We start from the raw sequence: 19,079 nt of genomic DNA on the forward strand, positions 1-19,079 counted from the left end.
GCTATGTTTCGTATGCATTCTCAGAATAGATTCTGGGTCTAGAACACATTCTGAAGTGAGAAAATAGAGAAGAATTGAGTTTCAGAATGCGATCTAGACACAATCTATTTCTAGAATGCATACCAAACACAGCATTAATTTCTTCTAGCCTATAGAGTACTGCCAGATACATCCAGATGATTCCTCCAGTTAAAGGGTAGACCCACCCCCGCTTTTGTTGCACCTGCGCATGCTAATCCGCATAACATGATATCCAATAACTTAAGTACTGTAAATTTTCATGCAATTTAGTGCCCTATAAGATGCTAAATCATCATATTATCAGATCATTGTTTTAGTTAGTCACAAGGGTTTATTATAATATAGAACAAGTACACACTTCTTCTCTGAAAAGTAGTCAAGCATAAGAAGTTATCAATGAATGTAGTATTGCACAAATTTGATAGTGAATACAAAAGCTAAAAATTTATATATTTTAGTATCAACAATAAACAGGAAAACCAACAAAAAAGAAAGTAAATCAAGAAAGTGAATCATACTTGCTTCCTTCTAGAATGCGACAACATGGACAGCATCTATGGTTTTGACAACAATATAACAACTAGGTTGCTGAGTCAGCAAGAGAGTTGCACAGTTAAGCATAAAGACTTGTCCTCTGAACTCTTAGCGACTGTAAAGTGTAGTAGTACAATGAATCCCATAGATATTTGCCTCATTCATACTTAGCATGAAACAAAGAATCATATCTGAATCCAGACAAGCATTAAGAAGCAGCAGCAGATCCTGGAAGCACACCTTAAATGAGAGTGGATTTATGACCTTACATCATACTCTCCTGCTCGTGTGAGAGCTCGGAAACCTTTGTATGGGGGACTTGGTAAGTTCTTGAGATCTAGTTTATCGATTTGCAAGCCTGAGAGAGCAACACCCATGATTTTGAAATCAACCCGAAATGTTGGAAAAACATGCAACCGTTCCAAACCCGACTCCAGCACTAAGGTTCCAGACATAGATGGGGCTTTATCTTTTGGAATCCGCCCGATGGACCAGGAACAGGTCTGCAGGAATATTAAAAAGAATAGATAAAATCTGTACCAGGAAAACGTATCACACATGATTTAAGTTGTCTTGAACGATTTCTTGAATCCTCCATGTCATATGCATATACTTAAATTTTAACCTGAACTCCTGAAGAGCTATAAAGCTAAACTCAATTCACTAAGACTAAATCAAACCAAAGGGGATTGGCAATGCGAATACTGTTCCATCCCTCTAGTTTATTAATTTAAAATGAGGAGACATAATTGCATTATAATAGGAGGGATGGAAGAAGTACTCCATCCAACCTTTTGTCATGCACATGAAACATGTGCAGGAAGACTCAGAAAATCGCCAATCCAACAAGATCTTCAGAAGAGGAGTAATTAAAGAAGAGACAGTGACAATGGCTACCTCTTGTCTTACCAACCACATCACAGACTAAGTAGCCATCCATGTCTCACAGGCTATGGGAAGAGTTAGGAAGGAATTTCCAATCTTGCAATAGTCTCTTCTGTTCCTAATGGTAAACTCACATTAAAGTCCAATGAAACGTACCACAATGTTCAGCAAGGATTACAGCAACCTCCACACACAGATCAATTTGTTTACCTTGTCAGCGAGGATGTTCACTGTTCCATGATTTGAAGTCAAATCTGCTGAAGCAACACAAGGAGGCAACTCAAAATGCACTGTCACAGTGTCGATTGTCTTCCCAGGATCATCCCGTATTCCAACTAATACACTGAGACGACATGTTCCAGCATCTGACGTCAACTGAGGTCTTACATATAGAGGAGTGTGTTTCAACTTCTTAATCCTGTAACAGTAGAGATGTAACTACGGAGCTGGATAGGCAGATAAAACAGAATACACTTTTACACTATTGTATATACCTGTAACTCATGAGCTTAAACTGCCCATCAGGAGGCACAAAAGACAGAATTTGATTTGATTCCCATGGTCGAAATCTAACACAAGGATGAAATCTCACATCATTCAGAATAGATGGATTAGCAAATGAGAGAGTCAAATCTGGAAGACCTGAGAGATGGGAGTTCACTTGAACTTCACCATATATTTCACATTTCACAAGGATGCCATCCCTGAATAGCATAAGAAAATCAAGAAATTTAATTAGCAATATAACCAAAAAAACACTCCTTACAAACACATAATATGTGCTTCATAATTCTAATGGCATGCCAGTGTTATTACAGGAAAATAGATCAAAAAACTAATTCCCCATTTGATTTTTTGAAGAATGGAAACAACAATCCTACGTGCGTGGATGCACCTGACCTCATAAAAATTGATAAAGACATATAACTGAAGATTATAAACTTGAAGGGTTTGGATGAATGAACCAATAGTCATAAAAAAGAAAAATAGGAAAATGTAGTTCATCCAGCATGTGAAACACCGAGTAAATAATCAGAACTTCAAACATCCTCTTTACCAATGAGAAGATCATGACAAACAAAATTAGATGATAAAGCATATTCTGGACAGAAATGCATGTTTAATCAAATGACCATTGACAGTAGAACAGATTACTAATAAGGATCACATTGGAAAGCTTGACATGTATTTAACAATTCAAGGAAGAACTAAAACATAGGGAAAGACTAGTGCTAAACATGAGTTGCGGTTAGATTGTTAGGCCCTAGTGATAACACCATTAACAGTCAACAAACAACTTCAAGGTGTAATCAAGAGAAAAACAATGAATAACTACTACTGCTAATAGACAACTGGTTAGATGTTGTCTAAGTAAAAATATGACACTTTTTGCATGTTCCATGGATAACTACTTCTGATGGATAACTGGTTAGATGTTGTCTAATTAAATGTCTGCACTTTGCTTCCTTGTGCATGAATTCGAAAAATCATCAATGAAGAAGGTGGTTTGAGGAAGAAAAAAAAATTGTTGACAAGTTCTCCCCAATAAGAAATTTGTATTTTATTCTATATTAATCTTGTTGCTTGACTGGTTCACTGTAGAGGAACAGCTATGGGACAAACTTCAACTTGAAACAATAGGAAGTTCCCAATAAAATAATCCTTCAATAGTCTGAACTTAATTGGATCTGAATTTCAACGCAATATAAAACATCCAAATTGCTAAAGAGATGGAGAAACAAGAACTTTATAAAAATGCAACATATGGACCTGCTTATGATTGCATCCATTTCCTCAACAAGATCGACATAGACTTCATTGCTTGTATGCTTCAGGTCTGCTGTTCTCCAAGGGACACAAGATGCTGTTGCACCTGGAAGGGTGTTGCTCACATTGGAACTGTTACCAGTCACAACACTCAACACTTTGCTAACAATATTTGGGGGAGCTATCATCTCCCTTAAGATGTTTGGTTCTGTTGTGAGAGGGAAACCATTGTCTATCATCTCATCAAGAAGCTGCAAGATGAACCAAATAAACCTGTCATTATTCTATATCTCAAGCAGATTGAAACAATTCAGGGAAACTTATATGGTCAAAACAAACACCAACGTATAATCGTGAAAGGCCTTTTCTAACAGATAAACCAATCAGCAAACATTTCTTTATGAATAGAAAATTTTGTATATGATTAAAACAACTGCACTGATGATGATAATACAATAATAGTGATAACAATAACAACAGAAAAAGAATAACAAGAATCCAAGTCGTGTGCCACATAATATGATCGAAGGCCAAAGTGGAAGTCACTAGGTAGACCTAAAAAGCCTGAGATCGAACATGTAGAAGATGTGTACCAGCAATCCAAAAATTGATTTTCCAGTCAACTACACTCAACTGCTTCATACAAACCCCACCCCCCACACTTCTCCCCCTGCCCCGGTGGTTTGGGTGTAAGAACAAGAGAAAATAATTCAACTGATACTGAAACATTGCACATCCAGAAGAAGACTGTACCTACATATAAAGGCCTTGTTGGGAAGATGCTATGAGAAACCACTTCCCCAAGAGTAAAGATCGATCAGAAGTGCTCCTTTTTCTGTCTTTTTATACATGTCTACTTACATAGTGTCAATAACTGAAGAAAAAGAAGAAGAGGAATCGAGAGAAAGAGGAGAGGAGAAGATGCGCAACTTGGGAGTTACACGATATGTGTAATCTCCCTCTAAACTTAATTATATTCAAGTGGTAAGGGCAAAACAAGAAAAACGTAATAATAAATAAGCAATAAAGCTAGACAGAACTACCCTTTCTCACCTATCTCGATATTAGCCTAAGGAGCTAATATCAAGCTCACACCATTCACGAAAACACATAGTAGGGGGTGGGGGAAGAGAGAGAAGGACCTTAACGCACTGCCTTGATTGTAAGATATGAATCCATAAGAATATATGATGGATAGTTGGATACATGTAAGCAGATAAGCCTAGCAATTCAGCACAGATGAAGCACACTTTTCCCACCAAGATTCAATTATCATGCTGCATCTTCGTGCAAATTAATCTATAGAAGCTACAATAAGCAACCAAAGAAGACACACTCAAATACCTCATAAACAATAACAAAGTTGTCCTTGATTAGATCTTCATTCAAGCCTCCAAGATAATCTACAAGGACATCTGCCACTCTACAAAGAAACTTGAAACAAACAAAACATAGGTCAGTGAGTATTTCATTATCCTTCCAAGGGCATATAATGGTGATGAACTGTATCAATAATGCAGAGTCTGCCTACTAACTCTTCCACTCCCTGACAATTTAGAATAAAGCTTTAAATAAGTTTTCAAGGAGCAAAAAAGTGCAAATTTCAATAGTAGCTGTAGCCTAAATGCAAATTTCAAACCCTACATTCTGCCTTGAAAGATAAATTTGCATTCTAAAACTATATGCAGCGATTGATATTCATACCAGTATAAAAGTATACCAGAGGAGAAGGTTGATATGATTCTGATGACTGTGAGCATTGGATAGGAAGACCCCTAGGACAAAGTACAATAAAATTTCAGTACCTGCTGTTCCCCCTCTAACATCTAATACAATGATTTTTGGATCAGAAGATAAGGATACTATAAGCTTGGAAACCATGAGAGGATCCTTGTAGTTGCCCAACTAGTTGAGGACCAAGAAGTAATTACTATAGAACTTCTACTAGAGGATGTGATGTAGTTCAAATTATGAAGAAGAGAAGAGGGGCTAGGAAGCCTAGCTCATCGAGCAGCCCAGTTTGGCCCCTTGTGGTTGAGCTTGGTCCACTTAATGGGCCAGACTAAAGCCCATCAATTAGTCCTTTAAAGTAATCCATGTGTGGGGGCCTATTCTCTAGTTCTATTTTGCTTATTAGTAGTTACTGCAAGTAATTCGTTTCAATTTTGGATATTTGGTAGCAATAGGCAAGTTTCTGTTGTACTAGGTTTCACTACTAATAGGGGGTGAATCAATAGTCTTAAAAAATTCCTTTCTAAAACAGTCCCAATGGTCACCAATCTCAAACACACATTCACAAGCTGCCAAGAGCTGAACCACTGGCTGGGGTACCCCATTGGCCAGCAACAATTCGTGTGTACCCCCGCCTACCACCAAGATTGGTTAGGCCTACCTGGAGTAACACACCCACTCTGTATACACCACAACACTTCAAAGAGCACTCATAACAAACCACAACACACAAATATACGTGGTTCGGCAATAAGGCTACATCCACGGTGCAATACCCATATTGGGTTTTGTATTTGTATAATACTCTCCAACTCTACAGCTACAATTATGGCTTCGGTCCTTGATCGTACAAAAAAGACAAAGGACAACTACCCCAAACACTCACAGCCCCCAACTACAAGAACCTAAATCATTTTAGGATTTTTTACAAACACTTTATGAGCAACAACTAAAAAGGGTATCACAACGGAAATAACAAAGTAAAATGGAAATCCACAATCCCCACAATGGTCAACTAGATGTATACATCATGCATCAACACAACCTACGATCTACTAATGGAAGAAAGATAAGATTTCACCTAAGTGGGGTAGCCACTTGAAGTTCTCCACTCACAAACATCACCACAAGCTCCTCCAAGCTCACACACCTCCAAAGTATTGAAATCAAGCAATCTTCAAGTCATTCCATGCATCTAAATGCATTGAGCATCAAAACAACCAAGGCTCTGACCGCGTGCCTATTGAAGAATGAGCCGGCGACTCATAGGCAGTGGCTTGGTTAAGGGAACCCACCAAAGCCGTAGCAAAAGTGAATCTTCATAAGGCAATTGTCACTGCTTATGGACCCGAACCTGGGTGATTTATCCATGACTAGGATGAAGCTTAGATGAAACTAAGTGGAGGTCCAAACCGACTGATGTTGAAGAATCAGCAGATGAGTTGTGGTTAGGGGTGAAATGCCACTCGAACCCAGAGCTAGCTGGTTCTCCTCGAAATGGGACATCTAGGGATAAAGCATTGTCACACTTCATTAGCATCGGGCCCATTTCGTGAGGGCCACGCCCATATGCATAAGGCCCACTTGATCTTCATTTTTCTTTTTCCCCCTGTCCCCCCCCCCCTTTCCTTCTTTTCGTTTTTTTTTTTGGTTAACAATATGAAGAGAACGCATCAGGTTTGGTCTTGGAATGCCATGCTTAGCAAACCATGCTAGGACCGATCTTGAAACATCATGCCATGGGTACGGTCACGGCCTCAAAGCCGACAACATTCTTTCTCCGAGAAGCCAGTTATGGAGCATAGCCAAACCTTTCGAGGGAAGTGGGTCGGGGACAACGTTTCAAAGCTGTCAAGTAAAGAACCTTTGCTGCAGGAAGAGGTGGAGGGAGCCTTGTTCGGTATCAGGCTTGGTGATGTTTCAGAAGCCAAAGTTGATGGCACAGTAGTAGAGATTAAACTCAAAGTATCACTCCCATCTCCATCATGGTCGAAAATGGACCGCATGAGTGACAAAAGATTGGTCCTTGTGGTTAAATGTCAGACCGTGAGTGCTTCTCAGGTGCTGCAATCACACAACAGCAACAGTCCTTGCCATGAGCCTTGCTACGGTTGCATCCGATGGGAAAATCCACCATGAGCAATAGCCTTGACGAGCCCAAGATTGCTTGGAAAACCTCAGCATTTTAGTGGTTGTAGGAGCAACGCGCAGACGAAAAGTTGTGTTCTCCACTCCATAGTAGCCTCATGGAAGCCAAGACAAGAGGAGCAGCAGCACGAGGTCTGGTACTATTGTGATTATCGTCATTCAATAGGAGAGACCGAGAACTTCAAGGACTTGCATGTTAGAGATCCAACCATCAGTGCTCTTCGCATGGGTACTCGAGAGCATGAGGAGACTCTCATGGGCTTGGCCACACTTTGCATACATGTTGATGAGGCATCTCAAGCCATGAAAGGCTCTTTCTCAAGGCGAAAAGCTCGATATCGTAGACCATTTCAAAGCCATGAAAGGCTCCTTCTCAAGGCCGAAAGGTTTGATCTCGAGAGAGAGAAGAGGGGAGCGGCCATCCTCATTATTTCACAGTCATGCGATGATTGTGTGCAGCCTCCTCTTCGGCGGACAAGTTGCGGCAGGAGTTACTCAAGGGCATGCAAATCTGTTTTGCCACGTTAAGTTCCGGATTGGCATGTTCATCCGTGTAGCTCGGCACACCAGAAAGAGGTGGCCGCTGCATTATCATGGTGGTTGGAGGTCGAAAGAGCATGGATTCGTCATTGGCAACTCCGGTAAGAATGGCAGTTCTTTTCTTCCTCCTTCGTAACAGAGAGCTTTGCACCCTTTGCAGCAGTCTCATTTGCAGCAAGCTTTGGTAGCATCATTTCTTTCCACATGAGATGCAAGACTTTCATGGAGTTCCCTCTCTTTCTTTGGCAGATGGTTTGTGACATAATGAACGTGGTTTCATTGCAAAAAAGTTGCTACGATCAGATGACGTGCATATAAAGCAGCAGAGAGTTTTTACGGCAGAAGATATTTACGAGACAAACTATTATATGGGGCACTAGGAAGCTTACAACGCAAAAAAAAGAGCAACTCCCCTTCAAAATAGATGAAGGGGGAGCTAGGAGGACTCCATTACTTAGATTGCCGGACAGAAAGCAAGGATTGGCCGATATTACCAGAGAGACCTCACAGATTAAGAGCTTTCGCTTGAGAGACATGGTCATATATTCGTACTGGGGAGAAATCCGCTTTGTATTAGTGCTTTGTGCGATGATTGGCTTATGGGATGGTGGGCCTTAGCTCCGGAGCCACTACTGCTAAAACCACCGGTGCTTGCCGCACCGGACATAGAGTTACTAACTAGAGTGGCCAAGGATACGTTCGTAAATAAGATTTGTAGCACTCAGCATGTGAACAGCCCATGTGAGTGTGGGGAGCCTCTAAACACCAAACTCCGAAGGATGTTGGCGGGGCCTGACTTTGATTCTCTCGAATTAAATCAAAACCAAAAGGTAAAGGCTTTTGCGGCATTAGTAGGCTCTATTATTCTCATGCTAGCATTAGCGGAATCTATTTCGATAAACGGAATACGGTTTGACATGGAATAGGGGAAAAAGAAGACAATTGAGAAATTCTGAAGCCTAGCGTCTCCTGAGAATAATACTCTTTCCCCTTAAATCCATTAGGGATCAACACTTAGGTATCGATAGGCTTTGCCGCTATCTGGGAATTACCTCAAAAATTGAACTTCTAGGCACACATGAGCTCCTCCAAGCATTCCCAATGTGTTCTTCACGAAATTCTGGAAAATCCCCAATTTGAATCACCAAACTCAAACCTAAAATGACCAAGATATGGCCAGGTAAAGATTGAAGGGAAAAACTGTAATTTTGTGGCCATTTTCATGACATTTCGAACAGGAGTACTTAAACTCCTGACGAACCGTGCATAACAAGACTGTCGGCACCTTTAAAGGCGTCATATCAAAAGATTCCCGGTGCCATAATGTTGGCCTTTGGATTTGAATCCACTGACACCTGAAAAAGTTAGTCCATTAAAGCCAATCAAATGGAATCTAGAAGACAGCACATGATGCACTGGTGCTTCGTTAAATAAAAGCTGATTCTCAGATTTCGATTTCAAGTAGCATCGTGTAGGTGCATATTTCTGCGCGGTTAATAATGGGTGGTGGAATGGAATCAAGGAATTAGTTTTTTCTCAGTAATGCACGGCTCACCATAGCCACTCTGCACCAACCAATGGCAGAGCCCGCACCTGGATCTGATGCACACGGCGGCTTGTACTCCTTACAATGCAATCTTGATTGTCGTGGCTCAATTTGAGCCAACCATTTCAAATCCCACATACTTGTCAAAATAACAACAAGAACCCTGCGCCTTTTGGAGTTATTTTTTAAACCCAGCTGACTTTTGTAAATTACAAATGAACCCCTTGTCTAAATAGGCCACTGGAAGTTAGAGTCTCAAAGAAAAAACTAAGGCATGGGAGAATAGCCTTGCCGCGCAAGGGCCATGAAGTCAGGCCCAGCATGGCCTGCCTACGAATGCGGGGGCCTTTATGGGCAAGCCACCCAGCGTGCACAGCGGCCATGCCCCTGCCTGCCGTAGAGTCCCACTGGCCTTGCTGCTTCAAATGGGCCATGAGCCCTTGCCTCCACCCAGATGCCCAAGCCATATGGCCTTGTGGCCCTATTGCCGCCCATGCGCAAGGGGCCTGACTGCCCATCCATGCACCCATGTGTGTCTCTGTTGTCCAGCAGCAACTCCAAACCTCTCCACAGGCCATGTGGCCTTGTTTCTTGCCACATCACCCTAAGAAATGCCACGGCGATGCCATATCATCAAACAACCTCAGTCCTTGGTGGGGCCCACACTCTTGTAAACACCACCATGCATACCACGCACACTCTCATTAACTCAACATACTCATCCATACAAAAACAAATGCATCAATATGCACCAAAGCATGTCGCTTATCATACCAAGGCTGCGGAAAATTTTTAAAACACCCTTGGGCATCGAACACATGCTGAAACATCCCGAAAACATTTGGAAACATTCGAAACACTCCCAACTCATCTCTAACACATCCCCATACTATCACCATGCATTTCATCATGCACACCACATGACTAATATGCTCAAAACATGAAAAATGGGACCCACATCATTAGAAATCTGAATACCATCAAAACACCTTGGAATGTGCACCGTATATGCCGTATCTCCTCCAAACTCGCAATCTTCCTAGATTTGCTCCTAAATCGTGCGACTGTACAGAAATCAACATAACTTCTCCATACAAACTCAGAATTCGGTGATTCCAGTTGTGTTGTAAAGATTACTCATCACACTACAACTCTCCAGTTCATGCCTTCTTCAGATTCTGCCAATTAACTGTTCCAAATTAGCTCCAAAGTTAACCCTTTCATGTGCGCATGTGATGCACTTTCGGAACTGCCATTAACTAAAACTCTGTTGCTTCCAGCCTCTGTCAAACATTACCAAATATCATAAAACACTACCAAACACCTCCGAATACTGTCACACATGCCCAGAAGCCTCAGTAAACAATCCAACCTGTGTATGACCTGTTTGACGAATCCAACTATGCCAACTCAACCAGTACACTGCCACAACCTCTAGAAATGTTGTCATAACACCTGTACATGTCTATACGGCCACTGGTACCCAAACAAATTGTATCACTGCCATTCCTCTGGTCACTATGCCATCTGTGTGAGTGTGTAGCTCAACTGACTGTGTTGACAACAATGACAACAACACCAGCCATAGTCCAACATTTTCTATTTAAATAGTGATGTAGATAAGTCACCTAAAGGGTTTATTTTATTGAAAAGAAGCTTTGGATTGGGTTATATATGTATTGGGACTTATTTTGTAATTGACCAATTTAATGAGCCTAAAATATGGGTAGAAAGTAGGAAAACAGGATTTACTTCATTGGTTTAGCTAAAGTCCTGTTTTGAGTCTGTTTCTTTCATTATTTTAGCTTCCTAGTCAATTTAGGATACCTTATTAGTTAAGGATAGGGTTAGGCCTTTCCTTTTTAGTGTCTAAGTCTATTTTTAAGTCTTCTGTATAAGTTTGTAAGGGAGGCCAACATTGTACACAAATTTGATTAATGAAATATTGGCTGAGCCTTTGTGAAAATCCTGAGATAGGATGGGTGAGATGCCCAGGCTGAGATAGCCAACCCTTCCTTTCCCCCTTCTTCTTCTTCTTTCTTTCTTTCTTTCTTTTCTTCTTCTTTTTTTTTTTTTTTTTTTTTTTTTGTTGTTGTTTTTGTTGTTGTTGTTGTTGTTGTTGTTGTTGTTTTGTTTTGTTTTAAAAACTGCAACCAAGCCATCTGGTGTGTATTCTGGAGTTTGCAGCAAGGTTTGGAGTTCCAAGAGTCATTCAACACCACACCACTGGTTCAATTGTTGTGACTTCTTTTTATTCAGGAGATTATTTATTCTTGATTGCTGCTTCAACAGGTTACAAATTTGTGGGTTTATATTTATTACTTCTCTTGTGGTTACCAATTTGAGATCATCCCATTCTCCTCCAACCAATTTGTCTCTTGGTTATCTTTTGAGATCTCATCATTCTTGTTTTTTTGAGATCCCATTGTTCTCTTTCTATTTCTTTGGAGATTTTCTATTTGATCTTGCCTGGGATTAGACCTATTCAGGTTCTAGTCTTACATTAAGTAGTTTCTAGTTTTATTTTCCTTGATGTACAAGGCACCACTACTACATGTGTGGGCCTATTCTTTTAGTAGTTTCTATTTTATTAGTTTCCTTTTGGAGTGAGTAGACCCTTATATATTTTGTAAGGGCCTTAGAACCCAACCTCAAAATTTTGATAGTTGATAAAATTGGCCTTTGCCTTAGTTGCTGTGAGAGACAGTAAGCCTGGTGTGATTCCTTGCAAAGCATGGTGAGAAACTTTTATCCAATGTGAGTAACAACTGAACACTGTTTAAGATCTCATCTGGGGGGTTGATTTCTATCTGTTGGAAAACAGAATTATTTTGCCAATTTTGCCAATTTTGACAGTTTTCACCCAAAATTTTGCCAATTTAACTAGATTTTGACCCCTTGCGAAAAGAAATAGTTCGCTTATTTTTTATAGATTTAGCTCAAGATTTCAAACAATGCAACTGAAGCAACCTCTCATAAGTTATTTTCTACAAGCTGATATTATCATGAATACCTTTTATTGTTTCTAAAGATCGTTTATGATTTGCAAACCAATATTGACAATACTGATCCTAGTGAGTTTCCTTTGATTCAATTGCATGAATGAAGGACTACTCAGCACAGGAAATGGGTAAACTGGGAATGACAAGAAATTCCAACAGCCTGGCACAAAAGATGAGTCCAATTGGTTATACACACAGAACAAACAAAGGCTGAAGTTCAAACTGTTCACAACTAAATAAATAGTTTCCATTAGACAGCACTAGCCCTTCGAGATGAACATACTAGGTTGCATCATTTTTCTGTGCAGATCAATTGAGTAGTTAAAAGCAGGGAAAGAATTTCTTATAATTTTATAAAAGAAAACTCCAACATTTTGAACATACTCATATCCATAGTTGTCACGGCGTCACGGCGATCCAAGTCAGTGGAAGGGTGTCACGTCGATATATCGACATGTCGCCCGCCATGGCGAGTATGTCAACCATGTTTAATTTTTTATTTTCTCTATTTTTAATGTCATTTAGTATGCTATAATATATGTCCTATAACATCAAAAATCAACATGAAAGTGTACTACACTACTACTAATATACGATGCCACTATGGTTTAATTCATGAAAGTGTAACTAATATCCATTAGTGTATATGAAAGTATGAAAAATTGAAAATATAGATTAACCTATCAAATAATTGAAAGCAAGCCTGCAACTGCAAGGCAAGAAGAAGAAAAAAGAAAAAAAAACAGAGTACTATGGCTGTAACTGGAATAAATCCCTCCCCCCCCCCCTCTGTCTCTCGACTATCTCCCTATACAAGCAATTGCGAAGAAGAAAAAAAAAAACCGAGAGGCTCTCCTCTGTCTCTCGAGTCTCGACTATCTCCCTGAGTCCCTGTTCACAGAGACTGAACAAAGAGGTTCTGAAGAAGAAAAAAAAAAGAGAAAAAAAAAAAAAAAACCGAGAGGCCCCCCTCTGTCTCTCGACTATCTCCCACTGTACAAGCAGTTGCGAAGAAGAAAAGAGAAAAAAATAAATAAAAAAACCGAGAGGAGTACTAAGTACTAACTGAAATAAATCCCCCCCCTTCTGTCTCTCAACTCTCTCCCTGTCTCTGTGTAACTGTGTATGTGTGGCTGTGCAAGACAAGAAGGAAAAAAAAAACGATACTACTACTACTGGCTGTAATCACTAATCATTACCGGAGGCTGGGAGGAGAAGAACTGAAGAAGAAGAAGTTAAGATTAGAAGAAGAAGAGGACTGCTGGGAGGAGAAGAACTGAACTCAAAAATCGAGTTGCAGAGGACTGGGAGGAGGAAGAAGAACCAAATTAAACAAAAATACAAATTACAAAATAATAAAAACTTACCGGAATGGAGTCCTGGAGGTTGCCGGAGATGTTTGCAACTTTGAAGGAGTGAAGAACTGCTGCCGAGAGTGGCAGGAAGCTTGCCGGAATCTCGTCTCACGAACTCTTCCTCACTTCCCCCGTCTCGACTCTCTCCTCTCAACCTCGAAGTCTCGAACTGTTTAGCCTTTTGTAATTTCTATTTCCCCCCAATTATTAGGGTAATATGTTTATTGTTTTTAAACTTTATGATAAATTGATAATGTGTATTGCAGGTGTATACTTTTAAGTTACACCTCCAATAGACATTAATAAAAAAGCATCTAAGCTATTAAATGGTTTAAAAAAAAAAATTTAAATCTAACTTTTATATGTACAAATATCGACCGATATGCCAACATATCGTGGTATGGTGTCCATGGCGACGCCATGGAAGACATATCGAACGATATATTTACATCCACCATGGCGTAGCTCGATATGCCACCTCTCCCAGCGCCAGGACGCCATGGCGACGCCATGACAACTATGCTCATATCTCAGAAAGATGATTAGATAATGTCAGGCCTTGTTATATGCTTGGCTGCTCTATCAAGTTTGGAGCATATAACAAAATAGAAGCACATTTGGTCATATGTAAATGAAATTCAACTCATAGTTCTCCTTTTTTTTTTTTTAATTGCACTTTTCTTTCTTTCTTTTTTTCTCTTCTTGGGGCAGAAATTAGAAAAATGAAATAGCTGACATTAACCTTGTTCATGACACTTAACTTTCACAAAAGTTGTACGATTCCAATAGAAAAAGCATGACTACCACCTGGCATGGGGATGGGTAGGTAATTTACCAAAAGGTTTTGGAAATGTTCGTTCCTAGTTGAGAAAGTTTTGTCACCATTTTTCAAACATATAGTGTTATTAGAAATCCAATAAAATTTCATAAATAGCAATTCATTTCCACTTTGATCACTCAAGAAAATTGCTAAGTATAGATGAGATAGTGGGAGAGGAAGAGCTAGAGAAGCATGCTAGGGATCACTCTATCAGTCTATCGGGTGGTAGAAGTCATGAAAATGAAAGAAAATGGACCTTGGAATGTGGTGACTGGTGCGGGAGAGTATTAAAAAAAAAAGAACATGGTTGATGATGGGGATTGTGTCTTGAGCATCCAATCAATACATCTTTAAGAGAAGAAATACTTGACAGCAAATCTAATCAATGTTGGATTTTTATTGATCATACCAATGTCTTATCTATCCTAAGGACTTACACCACAACTGTAAGAGAGCGATAGTTAGAGTAAACCTTCAACAGTCGAGGATTTTAATCATAAGTAACAGTTACAATGATATCCAGGCCAAGCAATAAACATGGAAATTTACCTCAATTCCCATCAAAGGTGGCATCTCGACCTGTGTGCATGCTAAGAATGTGACCCCCTCACGAACAATTTGGAAAAGGTAGTGTGTTGGTGATGCAATAACTGGTAGAAGCTTTGAGGCAATGCGAACAAGCCAATAAAAGAAAACAAAGTTCATAAAAGCACAATCATTAAGGTTCAATCTGATTGGATGTAAAATATTTGAAGAGGAGGCTACTAATAACTCCATAAAAACTAGTTTCATTTGATAGTAGTTGAAAACTAATACCAAGCGCCCTCCCACCCACCCCCCTCCAAAAAAAAAAAAGGAATTAGAATTTCTGCATTGTTATACTTTCTAGCAAAAACTCAATAATTTGGTTGAAAACGAAGTTAGGTTTAGTTACTCCATTCAGTAAGTTTTTTGCTCAGTTATACAGTGTGTTGGTAATGATTACAAAAGTTTACATTTAGTTTTTGTTTTGACTCTACATTACAACATTTTACATCCAACCAGAAAGAACTTAACTCTTTAATAAAAAGAAATAGGACTGGAATCAACCAAATATGAAGAAATTGAGGGGTTGTGTACCTTAAATGATTCGCCCTGAGAAATGGTTTGTTCCCAAAACCAAGCACATATGGACCTATCCACTTTATGCCCAGTTAACTGTTTCTCGAGCATTACCTCCCTGTAGATCCAAGCAAGCACAATTTTTCACTCAACTAATCCATTTCAATAATCGAATTTATTCCCCAAATTAAAGGAAACGGGGGAAAAAAACCAAAAAGAAGAAGAAGAAATAAATGGGCAACCACGGAGTATGGATCAAGCGACTAAAAATTAATGAGAAACAACACAAAGCTGATTTTTTTTGGTTCTTCCCAACTCCTCTCCTGTTTCATCCGGGCGACCAAAAAAATAATAAGTGAAGAAAGATTTGTCAAACAAAAGGGTCGAATAAAAATTGAAGGAACAACCGAACAAATAAAAACTGAATTTTTAGTTCGAAATTTCGGATCCAAGTTTTTTATGCTTCCCATCAATCAAACACCTTACAACAAGTAGGATAGGAAACAAGAGAAGATAAGAAGATGGAAAGGAGAGTTTACCCGGAATCGGACAGAAGAAAAATACACTGCAGCATTTCTAACGTCTCCCGCTGTCTCCCTCCACGAGCCGATCGGATTGACGGACATATAAGTAATAACACCAACGGAGACTGCGGGAATGTTTTCCCGGCTCTTTGCTACCACGTTGATGGGTGGTAAATTACACCAGAGTTGCCCAATCTTTGCAAAAATGACATATTGGGTGCCCAATCTTTGAAAAGTACTGTTTGGGGTGCCTTTTGGATTAGTCCTACTCTAAAATGATTAAATTTTCAAGTTTACCCTCCCATGTCTCTCAACTCTCAACTCGACCTTCACTTCCAACCAATCCTGAGTCCTGACCCCAACCAAACAAAACTAAGGGTAAATTACAGTTACGGGTGCAGTGGGATGGCGAAGAGGGCGGGGATAAGGTTTTTCAGAACAGATCATGCGGCTAAGAAGCTTGAACATTGGCTCTGCTTGCTTGCAGAAGCCAGAGTGGGATGGAGAGAGAGTAATTCAAAGTTTATTCATCACTAACCCTATCTATTTCTCTAACACCTTTGTAGAGAATACAAAACCCGATATCCAGCATGACTGCTCTGCAAGCTTCTCTTCTCTGCAGACCTTCATGTTAACACTTCTATTATCCAAAACGTCCTCACCTATCCACTATTAATTTCCATGGCTCTATTTCTTTGACTTCTCTTTCATTTTCCTCGTCTAAATCCTATAACTGGAAATCCGGATTTTCACTGGCATTGTCCTTTAATTCTTCGTTCATTGCAGTCGAAAAATGTGAATTTAAGTTCTAGATCAGACTTATCGAGGAACAATTGGATCTTGGATAGCGGAAATTTTCAGAATGGAGATTTATCAGAGAAATTTGGTGGTGAAGACTCAAGAATGAAGCATGAGGTTTCAGTCGTAGAAGCCGAGACAGATGGGGAAATGAGCACTAAAGTGGAAATAGAACCAGAGTCTGGCAGACCATTAGAGAAAGAAAAAACGGAGAGCAAATTTCCATTTGTAGCGTTCCTGGTTGGAGCATGATACCATGGTGCGGGTGCGGGTGCGGTGGGGTGGTAGAGAGGGCGGGGCGAGTTGCAGGGGAGGACGGTGAAGCAGGGTTGGCGTGGGCAGGGGTAGTGGAGGGCGGGGTGGTGAGGGGTGGGGTGGGGTTGCAAGGGGTGAGACTAGACGGTGACGGTGCTGGTTGGGGTTAGGACTGGTTGGAAGAGAAGTTGGAGTTGAGAGTTGAGATTTGAGAGGGGTAAATTTGGAAATTTAATCATTTTAGAGTAGGACTAATCCAAAAGGCATCACAAACATTACTTTTCAAAGATTGGGCAACCAAAATGTCTTTTTTACAAAGATTGGGCACCTCTGGTGTAATTTACCCTTTCTTAATTTGGTTGGAGTTTTGCTTTGTATAATAAATATTGGTTCCACTGAGATTATAGATTGGGAAAAGGCTGGGTATGCATGCTAGCGGTATACCGTACGTTAACACCCTATGTGTCTATCTCTCTTCCCCCTTCCCCTTTCTTTGAAATGACTCTTTTACCGAGAGATAGACACATAGGGTGCTAGCTTATTGTATACCGCTAGTTTACTCAACCCTTTTTCCAGATAAAGTTTATAACAAACTTATCCTATTTCACAGAGAGAGGCAGTCTTCTTTGTCTTCAATGAATGGACAGACTGTCTTTCACACATCTTTCACCATAGGCATAGTTGCATTCATCATCCGGATGCAACGTACCCTATTTCACTGAGAGAGGCAGTCTTCTTTGTCTTCTATGAATGGACAGATTGCCGAATTTTTATCTGCTGCTGTAACTGGAGTGCTGTTGTGCCCATCGTGCAGCGCAGCAGCGGCCATGTGTGCATAGTGGGCCCCACTATGCACACATGGCCACTGCTGCGCTGCACGATGCGCACAGCAGCGCTCCAGTTACAATAGCGGATAAAGGTCCACAGACTGCCTTTCACCCATCTCTCACTATAGCCATAGTTGCATCCATCATATGGCCATAGGGAAGGATAGTTTTGACCTCGTAAATAGGTGGTGAAACTGTAACAATGATCCAAGATTCCAATCATGGGTCACTTCAGCCATGGTGAAAGAATTCTTCCTTTTCTATGAGTAAAGAAAGTTTCGCCTATATAAATTGAGGGAAAAATACCGCTACTTGGTCTCATGGCTCCTGCGCCCAGAGTACCACCTTGGCCGTCATAAAATCAAAAATCACATCTATGTTGATGCTCTTGTGTGTGTTCTCATTGGCCCTCGCATTGGTACAGCGAGATAGCGATTTCTTACCCATAAATTTGTGTACCATCCAATGATATCACTACCTTTGTCTTCTAATTGAATTGATCAAAGAATGACATATATAAGGGGTGCATCTTATATAATCAAAGCAGTGAGCTAAGAAGTAACTTGTTTTGACTACCCTTGTCTTATTTCCAAAAATTCTTTAAATAAAGATAAGAGAGAGTATTGCCATTGTCTTACATATATTTTTTTAGTACACGTGTATTATGCTAAAAGGGTAAAAAGTAAAGTTACAATATCTTTTTTCACCAATTTTAATTACAACAAGATTTTGCCGATACGTAATTAATAGCACAAAAAAAAGTTTTCCAACACAACAGTTACTCAACTCTTATTTCTTCCAATTTAATGATTTTTTTTTTGAGTTTTGCTTTGTTTAACTGATTACAGTGAGACTATAAGCATATCGAATCTTTCATCTTTTTTACAATAAGGGTGAGAGTGGTAAAAATGACATCATATAAATCTATGCATTGTCCATTGATGTTATTATCTTTGTCTTATATGGTCCACATCAAATGGTAACAGTGTAATATAATGATGCATTGTACATCATTCAATGAAGAATATCTCCTCTTTTGTTTTCTTGGGTAATAAACTGAATGTCTCCCATTTTGCCAAGGGAATGAATTTAGACATTCTTACGATGGACAACGGCCAGTAAAATAAATGGGAAAGGAAAATATTTCCTTCAAGCCAAATATGAGTGCAGTCATAAATTGAGCATGGGACGGTTGAAACCCACAAAATTTGGACCCACGTGACCT

At 39.8% G+C, this 19,079-nt stretch overlaps 1 protein-coding gene across 1 annotated transcript; it reads right to left on the bottom strand.

Annotated features, from left to right (window-relative positions):
* Window positions 1–414: 414 nt before the first annotated feature.
* On the bottom strand, window positions 415–16,123 carry LOC122671889 (AP-3 complex subunit mu). Its single transcript, XM_043869363.1, has 8 exons — window positions 15,990–16,123; window positions 15,469–15,568; window positions 14,899–15,009; window positions 4,552–4,641; window positions 3,211–3,458; window positions 1,935–2,144; window positions 1,651–1,858; window positions 415–1,058 (listed from the first exon to the last, which is right to left on the bottom strand). The coding sequence occupies exons 1-8, from the start codon at window positions 16,022–16,024 to the stop codon at window positions 813–815; spliced, it is 1,248 nt and encodes a 415-aa protein (XP_043725298.1). The 5' UTR covers window positions 16,025–16,123; the 3' UTR covers window positions 415–812.
* Window positions 16,124–19,079: the final 2,956 nt, after the last annotated feature.

Source organism: Telopea speciosissima, chromosome 8 (genome assembly GCF_018873765.1).
Source record: "Telopea speciosissima isolate NSW1024214 ecotype Mountain lineage chromosome 8, Tspe_v1, whole genome shotgun sequence".
Classification (NCBI taxonomy): domain Eukaryota; kingdom Viridiplantae; phylum Streptophyta; class Magnoliopsida; order Proteales; family Proteaceae; genus Telopea; species Telopea speciosissima.

Coding starts and splice junctions, on each gene's coding strand:
- LOC122671889 (XM_043869363.1), bottom strand. CDS start 16,024: ATGCTGCAGTGTATTTTTCTTCTGTCCGATTCCGG. Junction 15,569..15,989: donor TTTCTTCTGTCCGATTCCGG/GTAAACTCTCCT, acceptor TTGGATCTACAG/GGAGGTAATGCTCGAGAAAC. Junction 3,459..4,551: donor ACTTTGTTATTGTTTATGAG/GTATTTGAGTGT, acceptor TTCATCTTGCAG/CTTCTTGATGAGATGATAGA.